The sequence below is a fragment of the Periplaneta americana genome, chromosome 3 (genome assembly GCF_040183065.1).
Source record: "Periplaneta americana isolate PAMFEO1 chromosome 3, P.americana_PAMFEO1_priV1, whole genome shotgun sequence".
Classification (NCBI taxonomy): Eukaryota; Metazoa; Arthropoda; class Insecta; order Blattodea; family Blattidae; genus Periplaneta; species Periplaneta americana.
This window is the reverse complement of record NC_091119.1, coordinates 179,756,819-179,784,608: the sequence shown is the minus strand read 5'-3', so window position 1 is coordinate 179,784,608 and position 27,790 is coordinate 179,756,819. Positions and strand designations below refer to the sequence as shown.

Here is a 27,790-nt window from a genome sequence, read left to right as displayed (position 1 = left end):
ATGTGCTTTCTGCGAACGCCAACGAAAGAGCCAAAATGGCGGGCGATTATATTACGTATTTATCGAGTCTTGGGAAGTGCATAACGTCATCAGCAGCGAATCACAAGACGCACACGTTTAAATGTAGCCGACCAGCAACGTGATTGGCTGCCGGAAATAAGAGCGACGGGACTAGAGTGGGCCATGTATGCAATGGAGGGGGGAAAGGAACTGGTCACACTACCCATTATCTCCTGGCCTAGTTGTCTCATAAATGGTGCCTTCTTGGTATCACTTATGAGGTTTAGACCTGTCTTCGGACAGTTGACTAAACAACAATCCATAGTTATATCAATATTATGAAAATTAATATCATAATATACGGAAGAGATAGTTTATGAGCCTTTGTGTTAACTTTTAAGCTGTTTTGAGCCCATCCAATATTCTTCTTAATTAATGTTGGCCCCTGTGATTTGAACGTTTGATGAACCACAGTCTTTACAACGGAATGATCAATGAGATCTGCATTGTACAAAATAATGTACCAAATAATGTATTATTTTTGTGTCGACTATATTATATTAGGAACACATCTAACTGAAAATTTGCGTTAAAAATTACTTTCATTTTCCAATGACAGGTCATAATTTTATTTTTATCCAAATTCTATTTTATTCATGGTATGTGTAGTGTATTTTGTGTACATAAAGTTGGCAAGGGTGCATACATTCAAGTTTTGTTGTGGTGTTGTCATGTGTTTGAGATTTTGGTGGAAGAAATTCAGAAATGTGAATGGACTTGCACGTAAATCAGTTATATATGAAAGCTATTTATTGTGTAGCATTGCTTATGTAATTTTAACACCTTAATTTTCAGCGCGCTCTTTACCTTTTTATTTGATATCGAAACGTTGAACATAACCTAACATGTGCGCGCAATGAATTCCGAATATCATTATTCCACGAGAAGGTTTTGTGTGAAGGAAGTGTTTCTTGCTTCATCTTTATTTGATGTGTTGGAAGACTGTAGCTTGAGGTAATTTCGCTTTTACTATTACATTATGTGTGAACATTTTGAAAATGTTTAGGTTCTGAAGTTACACCACAATAACAACGAAATGTGCATAATATTTGGAGTAGGAAGTTGTTCCGTACTTCATTCTTCGCCAGTGATGTGTGCATCTTTGTCATTAAATTTTTTAGTAAACTATTATGCAGTATAATTTTTCGTAATTATTTAGATTAGGTTATGTGGATAAATTTCAGAACACTGATTCCTTCCTTTCCCTTTTACTGCGCACAAAATAAATTGACACTGAAAAGTGCTTTTCGTAAGCATGATGATGCTCATTTGACAAACGCAGACAAATCTGCTCTTTTTAGTATTTTAAGATATAATTGTCAGTGAGTAATCCGTATACTGATATTTACCCGCATTTGTCTCCCTCTCTCTTCAGGGTAGGAAGGAAGTGAGGCATTTGCACTTGTAACTTAGTGATCGCAATTTTAAAGGGAAATAGTCTACGCATCATGTGACATCAGAAATAAAATTGTAATTATTTTTACTGACATGATTTGTGTTACATTAAATTAACACTCCTGAAAATAAATCATTACAGCACACGGTATTATTTACACGTAAATTTTGACCGAGAAGTGTTTCGTGTTTAAATGATGTACCAAATTGAAAACAAAAATGGAAACTGGAAATCAAAGTTAATGTTCTACAGCTAGGCCAAATGAGAAATGGAAAAACAAATAAAAAAGCTTTCTTGAAAACATTACACGCAATTACAAGAAATGCTCAAAAAGACCTTCCATTGGCAGGGACTTATGATTGACGTCATAGAAAACTCTCGTTGACTCTTCTCAGTACTTCATTTTGAGTAACTTTGTGAGCAGCTTCAAGTACATGTTCCTCTTCTGCTGTACTGTTACAGGTGCGCGACAATGCGTTGTGTTGTAAGATTTATTTTAACGATTTTCGTAATTATTCAATTTCAATTTATGGCTAAATGCTTTAATCTGCAAAAAAAGACTCAAGACATTAACTATTCAGATTATATTTTCAATTATCTGCTTGTACAGCAATCAGCAATTTCTCTCAGGCCGTTACCGCCATAGAGTGCTGCAAAAAATTGGGCAAAGACTATCTTTTTTTCCTGCTTAACGATGCTTTGTCGAAGGGAAAGTGTAATAAAAGTTGTGTTATATTTAACATGTAGAATCACCTCTTAAATTTTAGTGCATCATTCCCCTTCCACTCTGTATAGATTTTGACTTTAGAACTGCTAATTCTTTTTACTAAGGAATTACAATTTTTTTTTTTTTTTCAGTAATTTGAAAAGGATTCTAGATGATGCAGGTGCCAATCCCAATGTCATCATTCCGAAGTATGGAATTTCTCCATTTCATCTAGCGATAGGGAATGACTGTGAAGAATTTGCAGAACATGCTACACGGTTGTTTTTACAGCATGGAGGAAATCCGAACGTGAGGTAGAATTATTTATTTTTAGTAATAGCCTATATGAATACTCCACGCCATCACATAATCCGCGCATCCTAATTTTATGAGAGAAAATTAAAAAAAAAAAAAAAATTGACTGTAATATGTGTTTTATGTACAAGAAATTAATCCTCCATAAGGATGTACTTACTCCAGAATTAAATAAAATATTAATTTGTTTTAAGAAATGCTTTATAATCTTCACATGCAGTTGTAGAAGCATCCGGGACTCTACCTGCAATAGCAAATTGGGATAAACCTTTGGGGAGGCAGAGACGTAGATGGAAAGATAATATTAAAATGGATTTAAGGGAGGTGGGATATGATGGTAGAGACTGGATTAAACTTGCTCAGGATAGGGATCAATGGCGGGTTTATGTGAGGGCGACAATGAACCTCCGGGTTCCTTAAAAGCCAGTAAGTAAGTAAGTAATGAAAGTCATGATGAATGGTTCCAGCTAATCAGAAAGAGACCATCCTATGTCTCAATCTATGCGAGACATGTATGCTCTACCCATGGTTTGCAAAGAGAAATGTCCTATGTGTCATTTGTTGACGATTCAAAAGAATAGTTGGAATTGAAAACTGGGAAGAATCATGAACAAATCGTTAGAATCAATTCGTAATGTATGATTGAATCATTAGAATCAACTTCTGAAAAAGAATCGTGTTGCCCAATTCTACGCCACACGGACCAAGGCGTGAGACTCAATAACACTATGGTAAGAAGAATGTCAGATCTAATATTATTGTGAATAGGTAAATGCAACAAAAAACAGATAATGTTGCGCCATTGTTTTGTTGGGTTGGCGGTACTGTTACATGTTCTGATATCTATTTTGTTGCATTTATTCACATTATTAAATCCGGCATTCTTGTTGGAACATCCTTCATAACAGGATCTAGTGTTTGAGGCAAACTTTATTTCAAATGATGTGCGCACCCCAGTTTTTCTTCGCTAAATTCCGGAAAAAATATGCGCGGAGTATTCGCATATATACGGTATTTTATCAAAGAGTTATTGGAATTTTGTAATAAATATGTGGGCCTAATTGTATTTAAATGTATGTTTTTAGGTCTACTGACTTACAAACTCCTGTGCATGTAGCAGCTGCGTGGGGTCGTGAGAACATTCTTCAGCTGTTACTTGTTAACGGTGGCAATCCTTGGCTTACAGACGTTGACGACAACAATGCTTTTCACTATGCTTACCAGGAGCAACATTGGAATATCGTACAGATATTGCAGAATTTCCGTAGTCGAGATTCATTTGAAGAGGAGGAAGAGGAAGAGGATGGAAGTGATAAGTTTAAGTTCACATTCGGTATGTTTTCCTATTGGAATGTATGTTTATGCACATGATATTAGAGAAATTGGTAAAGCTTTAGTTTCCTCTTGCCATTTCCAACGGACTCCTAACGAATATTCACACGTTTATCACAGGGATTGTGGCACTGGAAATCAATTTTGAACACTTTCATTACAGCCACGACACATTTGAATTTTTATTGTGCAATATATATGAAATTATCACTGCAATGACACAGATAACACAGAATTAACTTAGAAAATGTAATTAAGAGAGTCGCCGTATGTCTCTTCCGCCATGACGAACCACGCACTTTCACTTTACTGCCACTAGATGACTCTCGATTTCCAGCAGACGACGTAGCAGGGATGCCAATATTGGAAAAGGAAATGAAACTAATATGAGGAATGTTACAACAGATGTGCTAAACGTGAGGAATGTTGCAATAGGTGTGTAGTACGTTAGGTTAGGTTAGATTAGGTGTGTAAGATTATATGGTTACCACAGTCGGCGATACTGCAATCATTCTCCCACTCCACCTCAAATTACGTCACAACGACGGAATATGGCCGCCTTCTTCCTTCAAGTACAACAATTTTCCTATATAAGTAAGGAACCTATTTAGGGCGGGTTGCGTGGGACCACAGCTCTTCCAGTGATCACATCGAGTTTCTACTACTCCACACTACAAAACTAAGGTTTTTCAGTGTTTCTTTTTAATTACCTATACTGGCAATACCAAAATGAAGCTTCACCGAGAAATCTTGTTACGCTTTCTGTTAATATGGTGACGTCAGTAATCAGTAATACAAGAATGGGAATGCATAAGAGGGTAAGATTTACTGCCTACAAATTCAGAGGAGTAAATAGTTTAGTTTTTATCTGTAGTAATGTCACAAGAGGTCTGAGTTTTATTACAACTATTTCGTGAATAAAATAAAAATGTTAATAATTATATATTTATGAATACTTAATCTATTCAGACATTGTGAAGTCGAAATAGATGAATAATGATTAATGCAATAAAGAAATTTAATGTCATTCAGTAATTGCAATTGAAAAAAGCTAAATACAGGTTTAAAAATGTTAATTACATGTACTACGCTTTTCTCTTGTTATTATAACAGAAACACGTTTTCATTATCTGCTGAAATCATAATTTAATTTAAACATTTTACAGTATAATAAGAAATGACTTGATTAATACATTAATTAAATGAACAAATTGTTATGAAGGAGTGTCATTTTCTTTAGATACAATGGACATGGAAGTAGAAGATGTAGATGTGGAAGTAGGATTTCGCACTTTATTTAGTACAATGGATTCATGCTCATCGATTTACATGGAAACAGTTGGTGACACTGACTAAATAAAAGAACGACCATGCGATAAATTGATAGTGATAAATCGAGCTGCAGAAATTATCGCGATTTATGACTGTGATTGGTTGGAATTCAAAATTTCTTTACACTTCATTGGCCGAAAATAGAATGACGTGATATAAATGAAATAGTTCTCCCAAAATAGTACATAAGAGGTATGGTTAATAAATGCAGGGAGTATAGAGCAGAAATAGTTAATTTAACATAGGCTAATTCTGAAGTAATTAACTGTGGCATTAATTTCCAAATTAATCCATTTCTCTGTAATGACATGTTATTATTTCATTACAGTTTATTTCAAACAGCTGATTGGCATCATAATGGATGTGTGAACTATTTTTGACTATCAGTTACATTGTTGTATTGAGACTAGGCCTCATGGAATGAGGAAGTGATTACGAAGTAGTTACGAGGTAAATGCAATTTGATAGTGGTATTACTTTTCCTTTCTTTCTACCCACGCCACTTGTTTCTCTGTTTATGTCTTTTACCAAAATTCCTAGAACAACAAAGATTGTGAAAGTATTGACATAAGGGACTCCCAACTCATATTAAAGATAAACCAAAAGTACTTTCTAATAAATAATTTTTGTTTAATTTCAGAGAAGGTGTTTCTGTACAATAACGCCATGGCTTATGAGTATGTAGTGAAGCTACAAACTGAAATGAATTGTAAAGCAAGGTCAGTTGCCACGCAGACCTGCAACTCACGTGATATTATTTCATCCACATTGAACAGTGGACCAGATTCACATCTGAAACCTGATGCCAAGGAAAAATCTCAAAGCAACTACGAAATTTTCTCGAATGTTGTAAGTGGTAGCTGTGAAGAAAAGAAGACTCAGAATGTGAATTCAATTGTTCAACCTGTTCTTGAGACAGAACCTAATAATAACTGTACAATCGCCAAAAATCAGATACCTAATATTTCACAGGAGTTACATAAAGAAAATACAGATGTCGAGAATGAAATTTTTTCCACTTCTGTGGGTTTAAATTCTAAGTCTGAATTGATAGGTGAACTGAAAAATTGTAGTTGTTCAAAGAATGTAACAAGAGATGCAAGTTTTTTGAAGAGTAGTTTAATTGAAGAACTTAAAAGTGTTCAGAAACAAAGGCTTTCTGCTCGGAGTTCATGTAACGTCGGCTTCGAAGCTAAGGATGCATGCAGCTGTGATAATAATGAGTTGAGCAAGCCTGCTCCAAACACTGTTATGGGAAAGTTAAATTCGTTGAACATTAATTCTGAAAAGAGTCTGTTACCGTTGACGTCTGACAAAGATTCTAAAACTGATGCACATGAAACAGTTGGAATGCAAACGATGAAGAATGAGGTGGGTGATGACTCAGACAAAAATATGTTAGGTGAAAAACGTAGGATTTCTATTATTGACAAGTATACTGCAATGAGATCGTCTTTGAAAAACCCTCCTGTTGCGAAAAGTGACATTTTATTACTGAAAGATTATGACATGGAAAACAATTGCATAAATAGTACAAATATTAGAAGCAATGGAACTGACTTGAAGACGAAACCTGATAGAACTGATGTTGATTGTGAGAACTCGAGTTATGAAGACAGTGCGTTAGATTCATGGCATCTCAGCCTCATTACAGAAGATGAATTTATTGCGAGCCAGTCATGTTCTCTTATTTCTCTTGATAGCGATTTTTTTACCTGTCGTGATGCATCACCCGTGTCCAGTACAAGAGACGTGCCTAGAAAAGAAGATAAAAACGTAAACAAAAACATAAATGAAATACATGGAGACCAAGGAGTTACACAGAAACAAAATCTCAATGGAACAGTGTCATCGAGCAGTGACACATATGTGAGTTTATCTGAAGAATACAAGTATTCAGATGAAGAAAATGGCGTTGTCCTGTTGGAAAGAAGGTTCATTGTGCCTCCTGTAAGGTAAGAATTTTAAAAGCCACAAAATTTTGTTGATAGTGGAAGACTGGACATAAAAAAGACTTAAGTGCTAATATACAGTAGCATGAAAATTAATCCGAACAACGTAATTAATTATGCAAAAACACTCAAACGGGATAAAAAAAGGATCTAAGACATACCTCAGTAATCTATGTGGCCTCCCTTGTTCCTAATAACAGCTCTGAGACGATTTGGCATGGATTCCACTAATTTCCCAAAAATATTCATTTCTTCATTGCGAAACCATACACCAATGAGGGCAGAAATCATCTTCTCCTTTGTAGAACAATCCATTTTTTGCATTCTTCTTTTGCAAATTGACCACAAGTTCTCAATGGGGTTGATGTCAGGTGAGTTGCCTGGCCAGGGGAGTACCTGAATATTCTTCTTGTTGAAGAATTCTGTAGTTTTTCGAGACGTATGGCATGGTGCTAGGTCTTGTTGGAACACACCTCTGCCATCCGGAAATGATTTTTGCAGCTGGGGTACGATTCTGGTTTCCAATAAGTGACTATATTTGTCAGAATTCATAATTCCCTTGATAGGTATTAATGCTCCAGGCCCTTCATGTGTAAAACAACCCCAAAACATTACTTTAGGGGGGTATTTGGGTGCTTGTTGGAGATGAGCTGCTGTTACTTTTTCGGATTCTTTCCGTACGTAAGAAACACGGTGGCCGTGGACCTCGAAATGAGACTCATCGGAAAAAAGTACATTCTTCCAGTCATTCACTGTCCAGTGTTGATGTAATTTTGCCCACATTAAGCGTTTTTTGCACATAACAGGGGTTAGCAGTTGCTTCTTAATAGGCTTACGAGCCCTTTGTCCAGCTTCCAAAAGCCTACGCCGCACTGTTGTGACGTGAATATTCGCCCCAGTGGTAGCCATTAACTCGCGGGTTAAGTCGACAGCAGTTAGTCTAGGATTTAATTTACTTTTGCTGACAATAAAACGATCATCTGCAGGTGAAGTCTTCCTTTTCCGGCCACAGTTTCCTTTTTTCTGGGGTGTGATGGATCCAGTCTCCCTGTATCGTTTTATGATCGAATTAACAGTAGCCAAACCGATGTGACATTCTGCAGCAATTTGCCTTTGTGTCATAGAAGAATGCTCTGCTAATGTTATAATTTTAGACCGTTTTCGTGGAGTTGTATCCATTTGTGAAGACGACAGAATGTACACAGGATTACAGTATTAAGTCTTCAACACAACTGAAATGCTTATAAGTACAAAATGACAGGTAAAATGTCACATATTATAAAAAAAATAATGACAGACCTTCAACAATGGAATTACACCTACTACAGATGTCAATTAAAGCGGTATGAGCAGCTGTGAGGCCAACAATGACAGAAAATGTAAAAATATGTCGTGTTTGGATTAATTTGCACACTACTGTACTACTACTACCACGATGGCATCACAACCCAAAATCGAGCCTTAGCCTCCTCAATTTTCTTCCTCCAACTCTCCCTGTTCTGTGCTAATCTTCTCCAGGCAGTTGTTCCAAATTAGTCCTGAGAATCGATTGTTACCGCATCTATCCATCTATTTTTGGGTCTTTCAATTGGTCTTTTACCATGTATTTTCCCTTCTAAGATCTTCTTTGGTATTCTGTTCCCATCCATCCGATAGACATGCCCGGCCCATTCAAGCCTCCTTAATTTGATGAAAGTAACAATATCGAAACTTCTATATAATTTATATAGCTTGTTATTATAACGTATTCTCCACTGCATATTTTCTTGCACTGGTCCAAAAATTCTTCTGAGTATTTTGCGTTCAAATATACCTAGTTTAGCTTCTGTCTCCTTAGATAATGTCCAAGTTTCGCTTGCATAACAGAGAATACTTCTAATAATTGTTTTGTATATTTTAAGTTTTGTTTCCTTGTGCACACAGATTTCAATATTGCGCTAAATGCAAAATTGGCTGCAGTGATTCGACTCTGTACTTCAATTAATTCGTTATTGTTACTTGTCATTACTGTTCCAAGATATTTAAACTTCTCAGAGTGCTAATATATTTGAAAATTAATTTTTCTGAAATAGAGTCTGTGTCCCTGGCTCAATCCAGCAAAAAAGATGATGAATCTCATTGTAATTTTATTTAGAACTAGCTTCTTCCATAGATGTTCAAAATGTGTGATATTACATTACTAATTGCACAAGAAACCACTGTTTTCTCTGTATCACTTGCGACCTTTTTTATGTCCAATCTTCAATTGTTAATAACAATTCAAAAAGCAACTAAATTTAATTGGTAATTGTTAATAATAATTAAAAATTTTATTTGTTGGTAATTCTACAGAAAAACTACACTAAAGAAGGCACCAGTTTTTCTTTAACAATTGTATATTACAAATAGTATACAGTACGCCTACAGTACTGAACAACGTTGGTTTACTTTCTGGCACACAATACTTTCCGCAGATTAAGCTAATACTATTCACATGTATGTAGTAATAAAGGGACGTAGTGCCGCCATAATGACATTTGCTGACGAGATATGTAATTTAAGTGCAGTAGAACCTCTATTATCCGTAGTAATGAACGGTTAATTGAAAAAATTGGATAATTCGTACCATAAAATATTTTCATAAATTAAGTGCATAATACATACAGTTTCGTAATTTCCCCTGTGATGTTGTGTTTAACATGCTATAGTCCAGATCAGCTTATTTCATACCCTAAGAGTGAAACCTAACCATTTTTCCCCCATTACTACATATGCTAGTGGATTTTAGTGATTTTCTAGTTTGCAGGTTGAATTTTCTTTTGCCAACTTCGTTTCGAATTTCGATAATGACAAATAGTACAAATGGTAATGATTTTGTAACTGGTATGTTGGCAGCAGAGACAAATATCGACAATATTTGTTGGTACTGGAGTTCCATGAAATTAAAACTGTACTAGATTTCTGAGCCGGTTACTGGAAGCTAGTGAAATTTGAACATACTAATAATTAATTAATATCATTATTAATATTAATATATAATAGTTATTTTACGTGTTGCGTCGTGGTTATAATTCAAGACTATAGTCAGGTAAGTTTTCGGAGTTAGTATTAATAATTCCATGTGGTCAAACAAAATACTTTTCTAGGTTAGGTCTCGTGAGTCAATTGTTTAGTCAAACCAATGAATTTCGTATTGCCAGACAAAATACTTGGTATGTTGTTCCCTAATTGTACGAAAATATGTTACAAATTATTGAATTATTTAGAATAACCTTCCATCATAAAGTACGGTAAGTAAATAAGTCATTTAGTACGTAAGATCGTGTGATATCTGGTAACAGTTGGCAATACTGACAAGATGGCAATATTTGCTGTTTAGGAACTGTTCTTACTTGACCCTCAGTATAGATAGTTGATCAGTTCACTAATTTAAGTCTGGTTGTCAACAATGAATTTTTAAGGGCAAGGAAATTCCTTATGATGGCTATCTGTGGAAAGATAGGAATAGTACAGCTCTCGTGTTTTGGATTTACATACTTTATACACTTATTGGATTATTCTCCATTATACCTATGTCTGTTCTTCCAGTGTTTCAGATCTTCACTGTGATGATAAGGCTGACAGTAAAATTGGTCCTCCGCTGATGTCATCTACCACACTTGAAGATGGAGTAAGTGATAAAGGTAGGAATTAAGTCGATACCTAAAGATTATTAAATAAAATATGTTTTTGTTTTCTAATGCCAGGCGTTTGACAATGAAGTCATTTGACCTCTTGCATTCCAATATTTTTCAAAGATATTGTCATGGTCGGCCACTGAAGCACAAATTTTGAGGTGTTCCGAATCCATTTCTTGATTTGAATTGCACAATGGACAGTTAGGGTTCTGATATATTCCAATTCTATGCAGGTGCTTGGCCAAACAGTCATGGCCTGTTGCCAATCTAAATGCAGCTACAGACGAGTTGCGTGGTAAATCGGGAATTAACTGTGGATTATGATGCAGAGTTTTCTATTTTTTCCCTTGAGATTGTGTTATATTGTCTTTGAAATTCTGCGAAATTGTGTTCTTACACTGTATCATATCTGTGACAATGTTATTCTGGCAATGATATACATAATTGTTTCAGTGAAGTGTATTATTCCATTGTATGCATAGTTCAGTTGAGATATTGATTACATTATGTTAAACTGGCTTAATTTCTTAACTAATGTTATCTGAATGAGATATCTTCAGTCCCACATACTGTCTCCTGTTTGATTAATACTTCAGGAGATATGCTGAAAATATTAAGTTTTTGGTATGACTTCATACTAAAAATGGCGAAAGTTGTTTTTTATATGGAACTATACCATCTGAAAAGTCTAGGGAAAAACACGTTTAGTCACATTTTGCCAATTTTTCAGAAGAGCATTTACAGACCTTCAGAAATGACAGTTTCTTCCCATGTAAAGGCTGGTTCACAATAAACCAGGAACGAGAACCAGAATGAAAACGAGAAGCAGAGGACGTGAATATGAAAATTTTTGATTCACAATAAACCGAGAACATAGACGACTATGCATATTGATATGCATGTTAATAACAATATGTAAAGTCGATATTACGCATTCTGATGTTATATGTGTATAATTGACCAATAGCATTCTCTCATGAGTACAAGGCAGCCAACATAAACACATGTTAACCAACTTCGAAATTTCAACTGAAACATTTCATTAGGTATGGTACTATAAATATGCCCATGCATCTTTATTATCACAACCTATTTTAAGTGTACCATAACTTAAAATAATTTGAGAAGAAACATTTGTAATAGAACAATAATGAACACAACAGTAGTTATTGAATTGGAGCATGAATATGTAGTGTGTAATACAATCAATACAGTAATAAAATATGATTCGCTTCCGATCGGTGTTCAAAGATGCAGCTCTTGAAAGCCACGTATTCTCCTTCATTTTCTCATCTTTATACGAAGCGTGCCACTTATCGTAAACGTGAGGATTTTCCTCAACACTCAATATTAGAATCTCATCAAATAAAACTTGCTCCATGATGCACAGCACAGAACAAAATAATGCATAGGTTATGTCACGGTCTTCTTGCTACAAAATATACGACGACAAAATAGCTTTTAGATGGCAATAGAATGAATCTAGTGGGCTGTGATCGGAAACGTGAACGCCAAAGTTGAAACTTGGCTAACTCTCCGTTCCCAATCCCGGGCTCCGGCAAGCTTTTCGTTAATTGTGAATGCTCACATTTAAATGTATACATTTTAACAATTTTACCATTTTCGTTTTTGTTCCGATTCTCGTTTCCGGTTTATTGTAAACCAGCCTTTACTTTTTCTTAGTACATGTGTAATGTGGAATCAAGCGAATTTTTCTCCTGTATGATTATGGAATCTTAAAGATCTAACTTTATCTGCTAGATTCAATTAAAATATAAAAGTTACTAAATTTGGACTAAACGTGTTTTTCCCCTGGACCTTTCATCTGTTTTGATTTGTCTGGGTAACCAAATGCTTACTGACTCACTGAAACAAAGACATGATGTAAAATTAACAATTTAAATGTTCTAAAATATTTTACTTGACAACATACATGAGAGATTAGGGAATTTAGATAAGGTTGCAATTTTGTATATATTTGACTCCCAAAATGTTACTAATGACAGCAGCTATGGTTAGGATGAAATTCATCAAATACATGAATTCATAAAATCGGCAGAATGTGAATGAAATGGAGTGGTCTCTGTTCAAAAAATTACTTAAAAGCAGATGTCAGAATTTAAACTTTATAAAGAATTTTCGTAATTTTTATACATCTACAAACTAGGGGACTATGTTACAATAATTCTTATGAATGTAGTAGAATGTGAAAGAGGGGTTAGTTGTATGAATCTGATCAAAACAAAAATTATAAATCGTCTTACAGTTAGCAGTGTTAGTGCTTTACTAATGATTAATAGGGGTATGATTTTTTGGCATTAACAATATACGCGAAATGTGTTGAAAACTTAGTTTTATGCAAGGAAAATTTATATCTCTTAATGAAAGTCCAAAATTAAGTAAAATATATCCGGGAATTTGCACGAAATTTATAGAAATCTATTAAATTACTTCATAATCACGATATTTTCAACGAAAAACAGGTCTTATGGAGAATTCGCACAAAAAATAGTTCTTTCTTCCAAATACAACGTGAACATATTCTTTGTTGTAAAATATACATGAACATTTCTACATATTTGATCACTTAACATTACATGCATGTAGCATCTGGCAATAATGTACACATAGTTCCAGGGAGCAGTGCAAGCAGATAATGGTCATTTCTCTTTCCCACAACAACTGTCTTTGTGTAATCAAGAAGGCAGTGCTCTCATCCTTTCGCAGTCGAATGAAATTGAATTATGAATTTAATTAATTATGCAAACAATTTTCTGTTAGTTTCAATAATAATTTTAAAAAAGTATATTATTTTTTTTAATTTCTTTAGGGTCCGAAATATGCACAAAATTGCCCGCTTTTTACGAAATATTCACCGAAATCAGGGTAAAATAATCATTATAAAATCACACCACTAATGATTAATATTGAAGGTCCAGAACGAAGAGACTTTGATTTTCAAGGTGCATACCTCTTATGGATATGGTGTATTAAACCAAACAGAAATGAATTCTAATCTATCCCTGACATTGGTACTACTCATAATAATGTTCTTGTTTTTCCTATTTGTAAGAAATTGAATTTAGTTCATACAAATGACATATATGTGTCATGTACTGAACATCGTTTTGCACAAAACCTAGAATTTTGTATAAATGAAAATTTTAATCTCTCTCTCTCTCTCTCATTCTTGCGTTCTCAATTAAAATTTCGGTATTAAAGATCAGTTTATTTATTACTTCCACACATTTCTTACAGGACATTCTTCTCCATCAGATACATCAGTTCCATCAAGTTTGGATTATGATACAGATACATTACGGGAAAAGCTGAAAGATAGAGGTTACATTCCAGGACCTATAACACCTACAACTAAAAGACTTTACCTCAAGAAGCTTATTAAACTACAGAAGAAACCAGTTCGACTATCACTTAAATCCAGAGGTGGGAAAACTAACATAGTTTCTACAGATGTGATGCAGTAAATGCATTGTAGTTAAGCCAGGAAATGCATATATGTCTATAAGTAGTGTTGAGAAATATTATGCACTAAAAACCGTAAAATATGCATGCAAATGTGCATTTAAAAATGCCGAAATATGCAACCTTATATGCACTAAAATCTGAAGAGCCTGCAAAGTCACCATAGTATAGAATTTTACGAAAAACGAAACACTAACCATATAATGGGAAATGCTCAAATTATTGAGCATAAAAGAAAAACAGTCACTTTAATTTCTTGGTTATTGCCTTATTGGCTGTTGCTAACTTAATTAAAACCAATTTGATGCAGACAATTAATTTTCATTCATGGTTATATGAAACTTGTGTATAGAAAAAGTTCTTTCTACATCACATGAAATCAGGTGACAAAACTTATAATCTGGTAACATGATACAATTAACATCCACATAACTATCACATCGTTGAAGCCCTTTGCGAATTTCCCTTATCTTCTTCAGACCATCATTTTTAACTTTATCTGACGATGTGTTTTTTCGAAAAAATGTATTCAGAATTCCTTGATTTGATTTGAGAAATACGTACTAACTACTGAAATTAAGTGGAAAAGACCGTTTTTTAACTTGCACAAGGCAAAATACATCACAACACCCTCACTACATCTCGCCAAAATGTAAAAAAAATGTAAAAAAATTGTACAAAATTGTAAAAATTGTAGAAAATTACTAAACTGTAGAACTATAAAAATGTGTAAAAATTGTAATTGTAATATTGTAAAATGTTGACATGTTCCACATCTTAAAGCTTCATTGCTCATGTAAGATCTATGGAATAAAATAAATGAATGAATGAATGAATAAGGAATATCAAAAGAAATACACCAACTTCAGTCATCCCTTGTCAACTATACCATACACTGAAGTGTACCCAAAAATACACATTTTAAAGTTCTAAATACCAACAAACTAGATAAAATTTAGTAGTTTGTATGTCAAATCAAAGAGATCTGAATAATATTCTGGGGAAATTCCACAGATAGTAACAATATACAGTGAAACCTGTTCAAATCGGAACCTGAATAATCCGGAATCCTGTCTATTTCGGAACAATTTATTGGTCCCGGCGAAATTCATATGTATTATGTGTAATTTTTCCTGAATAAAATGGAAACTGTCCAACGCGGAAACGGAAAATGTCTGCTACTGGTCAAAACGGAAATAATATTTTGGACACACTACTTTAATGTAAACTATATTTTGAAACAGTAGGCCTATATGCTTTCAAGGAATGTACGAAATACTAATAGTCACTAAAATAAAAACAAGTTTTCTTTGTAAAATTTTTGAGGGTGCGAGGGTGTGTTGTCCTGTCGGTCATAAATTTTATTACCCTATTGACTAGGCAGACGAGTCCCTTCAAAGATGTTCAATGCTTCACTCCTGTATACTGTCTTAGCTGGGTAGAACGCAAGTGTATTAGCGATTTCGTGATAAAAAAAAAGTGCGTAAAAATGTTGCACTATCATTAATTGATGAAGTAAAAGTTATCGAGGAAAATGAGAAACGAAGTGTATGGAAAATAATGTTGAAATTTATGAATGGAAAACTCAGGTGTAACTTAACACTTTCAGAAATAAAGGCCGTATCATGAGTGAGTGGCTTGCTGTCAATAATGGTGACATAAAAAGAAAGAGAAAACAACTGGTTACATAGCAATAAATGAACAGTTGTGGGAGTGGATTGTTCTTGCCCTTTCATAGATCACGCAAATTTCTGGACCTATTCTGCAAAGAAAACCCTTGAACTGGCGAAGAAATTAAATAATCCGGAATTCAAGGCTTCTAGGCTCCTAGTCCAATTAAATAATGTGCTGTGATATACATTACTTACTTACAAATGGCTTTTAAGGAACCCGAAGGTTCATTGCCGCCCTCACATAAGCCCGCCAGCGGTCCCTATCCTGTGCAAGATTAATCCAGTCTCTATCATCATATCCCACCTCCCTCAAATCCATTTTAATATTATCCTCCCATCTACGTCTCGGCCTCCCTAAAGGTCTTTTTCCCTCCGGTCTCCCAACTAACACTCTATATGCATTTCTGGATTCGCCCATACGTGCTACATGCCCTGCCCATCTCAAACGTCTGGATTTAATGTTCCTAATTATGTCAGGTGAAGAATACAATGCGTGCAGTTCTGTGTTGTGTAACTTTCTCCATTCTCCTGTAACTTCATCCCGCTTAGCCCCAAATATTTTCCTAAGCACCTTATTCTCAAACACCCTGAACCTATGTTCCTCTCTCAGAGTGAGAGTCCAAGTTTCACAACCATACAGAAGAACCGGTAATATAACTGTTTTATAAATTCTAACTTTCAGATTTTTGGACAGCAGACTGGATGATAAGAGCTTCTCAACCGAATAATAACACGCATTTCCCATATTTATTCTGCGTTTAATTTCCTCCCGAGTGTCATTTATATTTGTTACTGTTGCTCCAAGATATTTGAATTTTTCCACCTCTTCGAAGGATAAATCTCCAATTTTTATATTTCCATTTCGTACAATATTCTGGTCACGAGACATAATCATATACTTTGTCTTTTCGGGATTTACTTCCAAACCGATCGCTCTACTTGCTTCAAATAAAATTTCCGTGTTTTCCCTAATCGTTTGTGTATTTTCTCCTAATATATTCACGTCATCCGCATAGACAAGAAGCTGATGTAACCCGTTCAATTCCAAACCCTGCCTGTTATCCTGAACTTTCCTAATGGCATATTCTAGCGCGAAGTTAAAAAGTAAAGGTGATAGTGCATCTCCCTGCTTTAGCCCGCAGTGAATTGGAAAAGCATCAGATAGAAACTGACCTATACGGACTCTGCTGTATGTTTCACTGAGACACATTTTAATTAATCGAACTAGTTTCTTGGGAATACCAAATTCAATAAGAATATCATATAATACTTCCCTCTTAACCGAGTCATATGCCTTTTTGAAATCTATGAATAACTGATGTACTGTACCCTTATACTCCCATTTTTTCTCCATTATCTGTCGAATACAAAAAATCTGATCAATAGTCGATCTATTACGCCGAAAACCGCACTGATGATCCCCAATAATTTCATCTACGTACGGAGTTAATCTTCTCAAAAGAATATTGGACAACATTTTGTACGACGTCAACAAAAGTGATATTCCTCGGAAGTTACCACAGTTGGTTTTGTCCCCCTTTTTAAAAATAGGTACAATTATGGACTCCTTCCATTGTTCTGGTACAATTTCCTTTTCCCAAATAGCAAGTACAAGTTTATAAATTTCGCTATATAATGCACCCCCACCCTCTTGTATTAATTCTGCTGGAATTTGATCGATACCTGGAGACTTGTACTTTTTCAGATTTTCTATCGCAATTTCGACTTCTGAGAGCGTGGGTTCGGGTATAAATGGCTCAGCAGTTTGTATTTCAATTTCGTCCCGATCATTTCTATTTGGCCTATGTGCATTTAGTAGTTGCGCAAAATAGTTTTTCCATCTGTTTAGGATTGATGGAGAGTCTGCAAGCAAGTCACCATTCTCATCCTTGATCACGTTTACCCTTGGCTGATATCCGTTCTTAAATTCCTTTATACCCTTATATAAATCTCGAATGTTTTTATTCTTACTATTTGTTTCTACCTCATTCAGTTTTTCCTTCAAGTAACCTCTCTTTTTATTCCTAAGTGTACGACTTGCTTCCCGTCTTTCATTGAAATAATTATCTCTCTTCTCCTCAACTGGATCCTGTAAGAATTTCAATTTTGCCTGTTTCCTTCTTTCTACTACCATGCAACAATCTTCATCAAACCACGGTTTCTTTTTCTTAGTTTCATAATGACCTATGCTCTGCTCAGCTGCAATTTTGATACTATCTCTGATATTTTCCCACACGCTATTAACATCTAATTCTTTCTCAACTTCGTCGGAACTTTCTAAAGTGGCAAACCTATTCGAAATTTCGACCTGATAATTTTGCTTAACTTCCTCGTCCTTTAATTTCAAAATATTGAATTTAGTAATATTAACTTGTTGCTCTACTCGCTTGGCTACTGATAATCTTTCTCTTAATTCTCCAATCACCAAATAATGGTCAGAATTACAGTCTGCACCCCTGAAAGTTCGAATATCTACTATATTAGTATGTCTCCGTTTATCTATCAAGATGTGATCTATTTGGTTGTGTGTCAATCCATCTGGAGAAGTCCAAGTATATTTATGTATATCCTTATGGGGGAATGTTGTACTTTTGACAATTAAATTTTTCGATGTGGCAAAGTTGACTAATCTAACTCCATTGTCACTACTAATTGCGTGTAGGCTCTCTTTTCCAATAGTTGGTCTAAAAATATCCTCCCGTCCTACTTTAGCATTGAAATCCCCCAATAAAATTTTCATGTGATATCTAGGGAACTGATCAAAAGTATGTTCCAATTCCTCATAGAAGCTATTCTTTATATGGTCGTCTTTCTCTTCTGTAGGGGCGTGAGCATTTATAACTATGATGTCGCACCATCTACCCTTAAGTACTAAATATGATAACCTGTCACTGATAAATTCGACCTTTTTTACTGCTGATTTTATTCTTTTATGAACAAAGAATCCTGTTCCTAATTGGTGATTATTGTTTCCTTCCCCATAATACAACAAGTAATCTCCTATTTGTGATATGCCATTCCCATCTAACCTAACCTCTTGTACTCCCACGAAGTCTATTCTATATCTAGCTAGTTCTTTAGCTACTAATGTTACCCCACCTGTTCTATAAAGACTAGTTACGTTCCAAGTGCCAAATCTCAAAACCTTATTCCTTTGCTGTGGTCGTGCCAGAGAATCAGTCCTATTCCGAGGCTTATTATAGGGATACGTAACAAGCTGTTTTTTACGGTGATGGGTTGTTAGCCCTTCGCCCAACCCCCAAGCTGGAGGACCACCCCTTATCTGCTGTCCACGACTGCTTATTCAATATATTCGCAGCTACCCTCCATATCTGGAGGCCGTCTCCTCTATCCGCAACCTGAGGACGCGCCATGCCGTGGTGATAGGGACCCACAATACATGGGTGATATACATTACAGTATTATATTATATTGTTAGATATTAAATTTACTGTAATTAATAAACTTTACAGTGTTTAATGAGTGAGTTACGATACAATTTATGTACGAAATGAGATTTTCATCAAGATCATTCACTAATTAAATAAGTGACAGGAAGCTGATTTGATGTCAGTAGTGCTAAACTGAATATTTTGTAATTCCTACAATTTGCGGCATGCCATTTTGTTTTTCATTTATGCAAATGATAAAATATACCATATTAACTTCACGCCTGAATAACACGGAAACCTGTCCACAACGGAAAAAAAATTAGGACCATGTCACTTCCGTCTTGAACAGGTTTCACTGTATTTCTATTACAAAAAAGAGTAATTAGAATAATAGTAGGTGCCAAATCTAGGGAATCGTGTAGGACTATTTAAAAAAAAACTACAAATAATGCCCATGGCTTGTCAGTATATCTTTTCATTAATAATCTTCCTCGTATGTAATCGTAAAAACTTTGTAACTAATTCAACAGTTCATAGCATAAATACACGTCAAAAAATGACTTTCATACTCCATCGGCAAGTCTATCGTGCTATCAAAAAGGAGTGCGTTATATGGCAGTAAAAATTTTTAATAGCTTCCTTATCGATATAAAAAATGAAACTCAAAACATAAGATTATTTAGGGCCAAATTAAAGAAGTACCTAATTTCTCACGCCTTCTATTCTGTAGGTGAATTCATGACATTCAATAACACTTCATGAAATTGATACTAAAACTTTGTGTTGTACTAGTAGACTGTATAGTAAATCTCGTCTATATATATTTCATCTAGACTGTGACTATAAATTAAGATTTTATAATAGTATTAAGTTTTTTGACTTGTTCCATATTCTAGCTGTAAGCATGTATGAATACCATGGAATGTTAATAAATACAATACAATACAATAAATTTTGTCGAGAAAACGCACTGTCAGCTAAAGTAAATAATTACTACATGTTTTACCAATGTCCAAGAAACTAGAAGACAGTTTTTGCTACAGAAAAAAGTAGCCTATTAAATAATAAAATTGTTTATTGCCAGAAAAATACAATGCAAAGAAATCTCACTACATCTCGCCAAAATATTGTAAACAATTGTAGAAAATTGCAACATTGTAAAATATTGTAAAAATTTGTAAAAATTGTAATTGTAATCTTGTAAAATTTTGACTTGTTCCAAATGATAAAGCTTCATTGCTAATGTAAGATCTATGGAATATAATAAATGAAATGAAATGAAATGTAAATTAACAAAATTGTAGCACTCCCCTGAAAGGGAGTGTTCTCGTGCTCAGGAGAGGATTCAATACATAATAAATTTACACGAATAAATTACAATAAAATAACATCTAAAAATTAATGATTACTTATAACAAATTGCTTACGTACATTCTTAAATTTCAAACTGTTGGAGGTAAATAGGTGTGCGTATTTCTTTATTAATTTGTCAAATTCTAGGGCCATATTAGCACTATGGTTGAAAGTAGTGCTTGTTAAACACTTGGGTTCAAACAAACTTATTGTAATCCATGTCTTTAGACATATTTTAATTATTTTCTGTAATAAATCTAGTGGATTAAGGTTAGTTTTATAAGTACTACCACATTCAAATATTCCATATTAGGTTATAGACTGAAATAAGGCAAGATAAACTGTACATAATACATCCATTGGTAAGTAATTTCATAACTGAACAAAGTAATATACAGGGCTTTCATTTCAAAACTTCCCAGTCTAAATAACTAATTATTTAAATTGAATTCAATTTAACAAAAAACACGTCAATTTAGATATTGAAGGGGAAGTCTGAAACCAGGCTTAACTGCATTTTAGATTTCACCCTCCACGCGCCAGCCATCCCCACTTTGAAATTTCCAATGGCATCCCTATATTTTTATATGAAAGAGTATTCAATTGTTTCTACACCTTATTCATTTGTTTTCTCATCTTTTGTTTTCTATCGTCGACTGGCAACCTGGATTGTTGTTATTGTTGATTAGAGCTGAAGTGAATAAAGTTACAAAAACTTATTGAGCATTTCATGTAATAGTTGTGATTGTGTATTAAATTATTTTAAAATGGTACATACCCTTCAAGTGAGAACATAAATCATCCTTATTGATTAAATTTAGGGAATTACACAAAATAAGCTGTGTTTTCATCCTACAATCAACTGATAATAACAAAAATACAGGTTGCCAGGCGACAATAGAAAACAAAAGATGCGGAAGCAAATGAATGAGATTTATAAACAATTGAATGTTCTTCCATATTTTAGTATGTTGTTGTTGTTTTCTTTGCCAGGCTTTTGACAATAAAATCATTTGACCTCTTGCACTCCAATATTTTTCAAAGATATTATCATGGCCAGCCACTGAAGCACAGATTATGAGGTGTTCCGAATCCATTTCTTGGTTTGAGTTGCACAATGGGCAGTTAGGGGACTGATATATTCCAATTCTATGCAGGTGTTTGGCCAAACAATCATGGCCTGTTGCCAATCTAAATGCAGCTACAGACGATTTTCGTGGTAAATCGGGAATTAATTGTGGATTATGATGCAGAGAGTTCCATTTTTTCCCTTGAGATTGTGTTATCAAATTTTGTTTGTTGAAGTCTAGCAGTGCTGCCCTTCTTTGCTAAAGCATCCGCATTCTCGTTTCCCAGGATTCCACAGTGGGATGGTATCCATTGGAATACAATTCTTTTATTGAGTGATATTAATTGAGAGCAAAGTATAAAAATATAAGGGTGCCATTTGAAATTTCATAGTGGGAGAGGCTGGGGATAGGGGATGAAATCTAAAATGCAATTAAGCCTGGTTTCAGACTTCCCTCTCAATATCTAAATTGACATTTTTTTTTTTTTGTTTAAATTCAATTCAATTTAATTAATCAGTTATTTAGACTGGGAAGTTTTGAAATGAAACCCCTGTATAATTCTACGTAATTTGTTACAGAGGTAGTTGATTTATTTGTCCCATTTCAGATGTTTATCAATAATCATTGCTTATCAATGCAGTCTTAACAACGAAGTATGCACAAGCATCTAAAATATGCACGAAAAAACATGAGTCAGTGATCTTAATTAAACATGAAATATGTAATTACTAAGTTTCATTAAGATATGCAGCTCTGCTACAAAATGCATTTGCATATATTTCTCATAACTATTTATAAGCTTCTGAATGGTTTATTGTTGTTACATTGTCGTTTCTTTTTTCAGTTTATAGCTCAGAATTGCAGCGAACTCTACAAAATTTCGATTGGCAGAAGAAGTTGGTAGATTATCTTGCGCTTGAGAAGGAAGTCGCGAATCAATTCTCAAAACCTGAAGCATCACGTCGATGGCGGGAGGGTGTTGTGAAGTCGTCTTTCACTTATTTGTTGCTGGATCCACGTATAACGGACAACCTTCCATGTCGCACAGATATCCTCACCCAGTCTGAGATCTGGTCTACATTTCTGTCATCCATCTTTTATGTGGGAAAAGGGAAGCGATCGAGACCTTATTCACATCTCTATCAAGCATATTCTGTGTGGAAGAATAAAACCACGAAGATAATGGATAAGAAGGTGCATTACATTATAGATATCTGGAATGCAGACATGGGTGTTGTGTGCCTTCACGTGTTTCAGAATGTGATTCCAGTTGAAGCTTACACACGTGAAGCTGCTATGATTGATGCTATTGGTTTACATAACTTGAAGAATATGAAGTCTGGCGAGTATTATGGTGTGGCTGCCACATGGACCTCGCACCAGAAGAAAATGCTGGGTACATTTCTATTATATAGGGCAATGTGTATCTTCTTTTATGAGGGGGAAAGGCAGTTGAGACCAGGAGATATTGGTTAATGGTTATGATTATTGGAAAATTATTTAATTGCATCCTCGGAATTTGTGGTGCTGTCATTTTTTTAAGGGCTGGTATACTTGTTGGCCCTCTTTGTTTTGTGACAAAAAAAAAATTGACTTTGTAGAAGAAGTCGTAATTTTGTACAAATTGTGTAATTTTAATATACTTTTTTTACATTGTAATATAATTTATTGTAATGTTAGTGTGTACATGATATTTGAAATCACTTTCTCCGTCTAAACTGAATCTACTCAGGATGTTATTAGAATTTTGTCGACATTGTTCAATTGTGACATTCATAAAAATTGGAAATTGACTGAAGAACATCTATTGAAAGAAAGTAGGGTATGTGTTTCTGTTTACGTAATAAAAAGTTATAATTTTGTTTTTACTGCATTTATCACAATTTGAGAATAAATCAATTTCATTACGATGTTATTAACTATCATGATATTGAATTCTGTTTCAAATTTTGTAGACGTGATATTTTTATGTAAATACATATAGAGATAAAATGTAACAATATACTTGTATGCAAAAAGAAAACCAGCTATTAAAAAGCTTTCTGAATGGAAAAGTATAATTAATTTGAAAATTTGCTACATAATAAAAATCGGCAAAAACGTATTACGGCAAACGCCAGTAGGGGAAGTTATCCCCACCCGCGCCGCTCGGCACCTCACTCGCATGCTCTCTCTCTCTACTGTCTCTCTCTACTATCTGTCCCGCTTCGATGGATCACTGCCTACCACATTGTAATACGCAGTAGACAATACGCATTAGACAACTGTCCACAACATGTACTGACACAACACAACACAATGTAATGTGGTTTTCATTAAACAACACTCACCTGTTAACGTAGTCTTTTTTTCCCACAGGTTGGACACTCGTAATGACTAGCAAGTAGTCCATGCTCGTCACAGTACCTTACCGTATCCGCCTTCAAATTCTCCCTGGACATTTTCAGGAAGAAGTACACGTCTTCGGTACGGATCATCACTACACGTGGTTACGTCTGTACACGAAGTTGGACACGGACACAATGAAGCTCCGCGCGTTAACACTTATGCCACCCCCGTAGTCAACCCCTACCAAGCGACATTCACAACCCCACCAGTTTCTACCCACGCTATTCGGTCATTGTCCCCTTCTACAATACGTTATGGCAGTTCCTTTAAACATAAATAGATTCATTTTCCCTTCTACCTCCAACTCGCCTCGGTAGCCGAGAGGTCTCAAGCGTGAACAAAAAGCGTGCGTTTAGGTTTAGTTACGAACTTTCTCGGATCGAATCTCCCCTCCTGCGAAGTCGTAAGAAAAAAAAAAATAGAGAGAGACATGAAGCAAGGAACAGAGAGAGAGGGGGAGGTGGAGGGGGAGAGAGAGAGAGAGTGAGTGAGTGTGTGTGTGTGTGAGAGAGAGAGAGTGTGTGTGAGAGAGAGAGAGTGTGTGTGAGAGAGAGAGAGAGAGTGTGTGTGTGTGTGTGCGTGCGTGCGTGCGTGCGTGCGTGCGTGCGTGTGTGTTTTTTTTTCCCCCTCTTTTGCTTCGTAGATGTCGTGACTCTTTTTGTTCCACTTTCCTACACTAGATGTCACCCCACCCTAAACCCCTATTTCCACTCTTTCCCGCTAGGGTGTGTGGTGAGCTTGTAGGGGAAAAGTGGAAAGGGGACGTGGGCGGAGCTTTCCGTTCGCCGTATTACGTTTTTCCCCAAAAATCTTCCACTTTACCACCTCTATTATCCTTGAGCTGTTATAAATGACCTTTTGAAACATTTTGTATAATTTTATCTTCCCTTGTTTTCTCTTTTTTATTGCAGCACTTTCTATGGTTGATACATGTTATTTTCATCATCGATCAAACTGACCTAATCTATAGATCACTTAGTCGTCATAGACAATTATTTTGGTACTTGTTACATTTATACATTTATTTCAATTTTTATTTCTGTTCGAATAGGGACTTGCTTTCCAGCAGTGGCGGCTCCTGCATATTTCTTAAAAAGGAGGAAAGAAGTTAACAGCACGAAATGACACCTTCTTGAATGAAACATACTACAAATTAGCCTACATGCATACATGTAAGACCAGGTAGTGTTGGGGTTGGCCTTCCCTTCTGTATAGCAATAATCTGTTCTTGTAAACTGAGTTTCCTAAATTGTCCAAAATATATTATGTTTTCACTTCCATTCATTGTTGAATAATTGCGCAAATGAACAATTACAAGGAAATTCACAACCTCGTAGCATTTTTCGAGCACACTACAGCATCACACGTGTTGGAAGAGACTAGCTACTAACTCGTAACTGGAACCATTTTACGGAATTGGAAATGGGAATGGGAAATAATGTGAGGAAAGCGAGAACACTGCACCCACCCACGTGGTCTGTGTTGCCACATGTACATTTTACAAGTTCAGTATCACATGCTTCAGTTCTTGTAAAGTCATACTATCATTATTGTTCAAAGCTGCCGGTGGCTGATTAATTTTTTATGTTAAAAATGATTTAGTTCGGAGTACCTATTTTCAGTTTCAAATATATTTGTGCAAAACTGACAACTTGGCTGTTGCCCTGTCTAGTAAACAATGAATAGAAGTGAATTTCAGGGGCCAACTACGTATAACTACTTCCTCTTTGTTTTACATAAACCCGACTTTTAACTTTCAGATATCCACGAAAGTTTCAAACCATGAATAGTAGCCTATATAAAATGCAATGAATAATATTTTTGATTCATAATTAAAAAAAAGTTTACATGGTGTCTTTCATAGCATTGCATTAAAACTGTTTTCGTTGTGTCTCCTTCTAGATGTGTTATAGTCCGGTTGAATGTAACATCGTTAGGTGGCAGGGGTAGCGAGCTTGCTGCACGACCAGTCGGTTTCTATTTCCCGCCCATGCGCTGATTCGGAGGAGGATCTCCTCCCTCTCCATTCATTTACTTGCTTTAAAACTCTGCTTCTTTCTCTGGCCACTAGTGCGCTGTTGTCTATGTGTGTTAACTGCAGTAGAGGGGGAATGGAGTTCCTTTCCTCCACACAGACAATCTCGCATCTTTCTCACAGTTTTCTACAGCACATGAGTGTGCGTCGTTTAAAATTCGATCAACCGAGTTTTTCTTAGGCTATAGCTGTGAACTTAAAAATTATCGAATCTTCCTCGAATTTCATGGCACACATTTTATTTGGTATTTACTTTCAAAAGAAGAAAATGTGAGGAGGACGTTCCTCCCCTCCCTCCCCCGAGGAACCGCCACTGCTTTCCAGACAAAATTCGACATCGAATAATTCACTATTGATTTTCAATTTATCTTTAACTAATCTTGCATAATGTCCATTACCGTACTCCTAGCTGCTTTCAAAAACGACATTAACACCTTTCGTTTGCATCTCACTTCGTATTCAAAATCTTCCTCAATACTAATATTCGAGTCTTTTAATGCTTTCTTACTGCCCATAATCTTCTCCTTGATCATCAGTTTCGCCAGTCTGACAAAAAGGGCTCTATTATTACTCTTCCCAAATCTATACATTTCTTCAGTTGTCCATTTCCAATATCAATTCCTAACCAATCCCAACAGTAGGGTTCTAACATCTAAGCTGTGGACACATTGGTAAGAGATCACACATCCAACACCTTGGAGTAACGGTTAGCACATATATGACTGTGAAACAAGTGCAGGTTCAAGTCTGGTTGAAACAAGTTGCCTGGTTGAAGCTTTTTCTCAGCTAACTGAAGTAGAATTGCTGGATAACTTTCGACGTTGCACCTCGGACTCATTTCGCCATCATTAATTAATATCGATGGTGTTCAGGTAAAAGGGCTTATCCCACAAATTTTGACACATTATTATTAGTTACTTTATATGAAGGAATGTAAACATAATTGTAAAAAAAAAAAAAGAAATCTTCGTAATTAAATTTGAACTAATTACAGCAAAAAAGTGACATTTAAAAAAAAAATGAGGGTTAAGCCCTTTTACCTACCATCGATATCATCATCCATTCTATATATCCCTCGTTAAGTTCACGCTGTGGCATGCTGTACTTGTACAGGAGTGATAACCACAATAAGCCTCAGGCTGCTGTGTAAGCCTTCGGGTCCCTTCTCCGTAAAAAAGAGATAAACGTCACACACAGAATATTCATGACAGTCTTTAGACCAGAGCTGGGCACTGGAAGTAAATCCAAATTATAAACCTGGGCGCTTAATATTCATTCGTGACGCTATCAACGCTGCGCGGTGTTTGGCGGAGTAGAAAGGGGCTGAAGAGAAGTATGGCTCCCCGTGAGGGAGTAGAATTCGCTCTTGGTGCCCAGCCTTGCTTTAGACTGACTGCAGTTAGCGAATATTTTTGTATACATATATAAATTTATTTTTAAATGTTTCGATAGTAAATTTATATAGTCACTTTCCTCGCAAAAAAAATATAAATTTTGTTTGTCAATGTATTGTCACTTTGTCACAACCTACCAGAATCCATGGCTACAGGAAGTGGAACTGGCTGTATTATTTTTATTTTTCCGAAAAAAAAAAACCTGAAGTTTATGATAGACAACGCATGTAGTGGTAAAGGATTGTAAAGAAAT

At 35.3% G+C, this 27,790-nt stretch overlaps 1 protein-coding gene across 2 annotated transcripts; it reads left to right on the top strand.

Moving 5' to 3' along the window:
- Positions 1 to 684: 684 nt before the first annotated feature.
- LOC138696871 (uncharacterized) lies at positions 685 to 23,853 on the top strand. Of its 2 annotated transcripts, XM_069822325.1 has the most exons (7): positions 686 to 1,014; positions 2,315 to 2,476; positions 3,563 to 3,810; positions 5,782 to 7,096; positions 10,661 to 10,755; positions 14,008 to 14,193; positions 22,565 to 23,849. In XM_069822325.1, the coding sequence occupies exons 1-7, from the start codon at positions 917 to 919 to the stop codon at positions 23,194 to 23,196; spliced, it is 2,736 nt and encodes a 911-aa protein (XP_069678426.1). In that variant the 5' UTR covers positions 686 to 916; the 3' UTR covers positions 23,197 to 23,849. The 2 variants fall into 2 exon arrangements, with proteins under 2 accessions (XP_069678427.1, XP_069678426.1); XM_069822326.1 differs by lacking the exon at positions 2,315 to 2,476 and having other exon boundaries at positions 685 to 1,014; positions 22,565 to 23,853.
- Positions 23,854 to 27,790: the final 3,937 nt, after the last annotated feature.

Coding starts and splice junctions, on each gene's coding strand:
- LOC138696871 (XM_069822325.1), top strand. CDS start 917: ATGAATTCCGAATATCATTATTCCACGAGAAGGTTTTGTGTGAAGGAA. Junction 3,811..5,781: donor TAAGTTTAAGTTCACATTCG/GTATGTTTTCCT, acceptor GTTTAATTTCAG/AGAAGGTGTTTCTGTACAAT. Junction 10,756..14,007: donor AGATGGAGTAAGTGATAAAG/GTAGGAATTAAG, acceptor CATTTCTTACAG/GACATTCTTCTCCATCAGAT.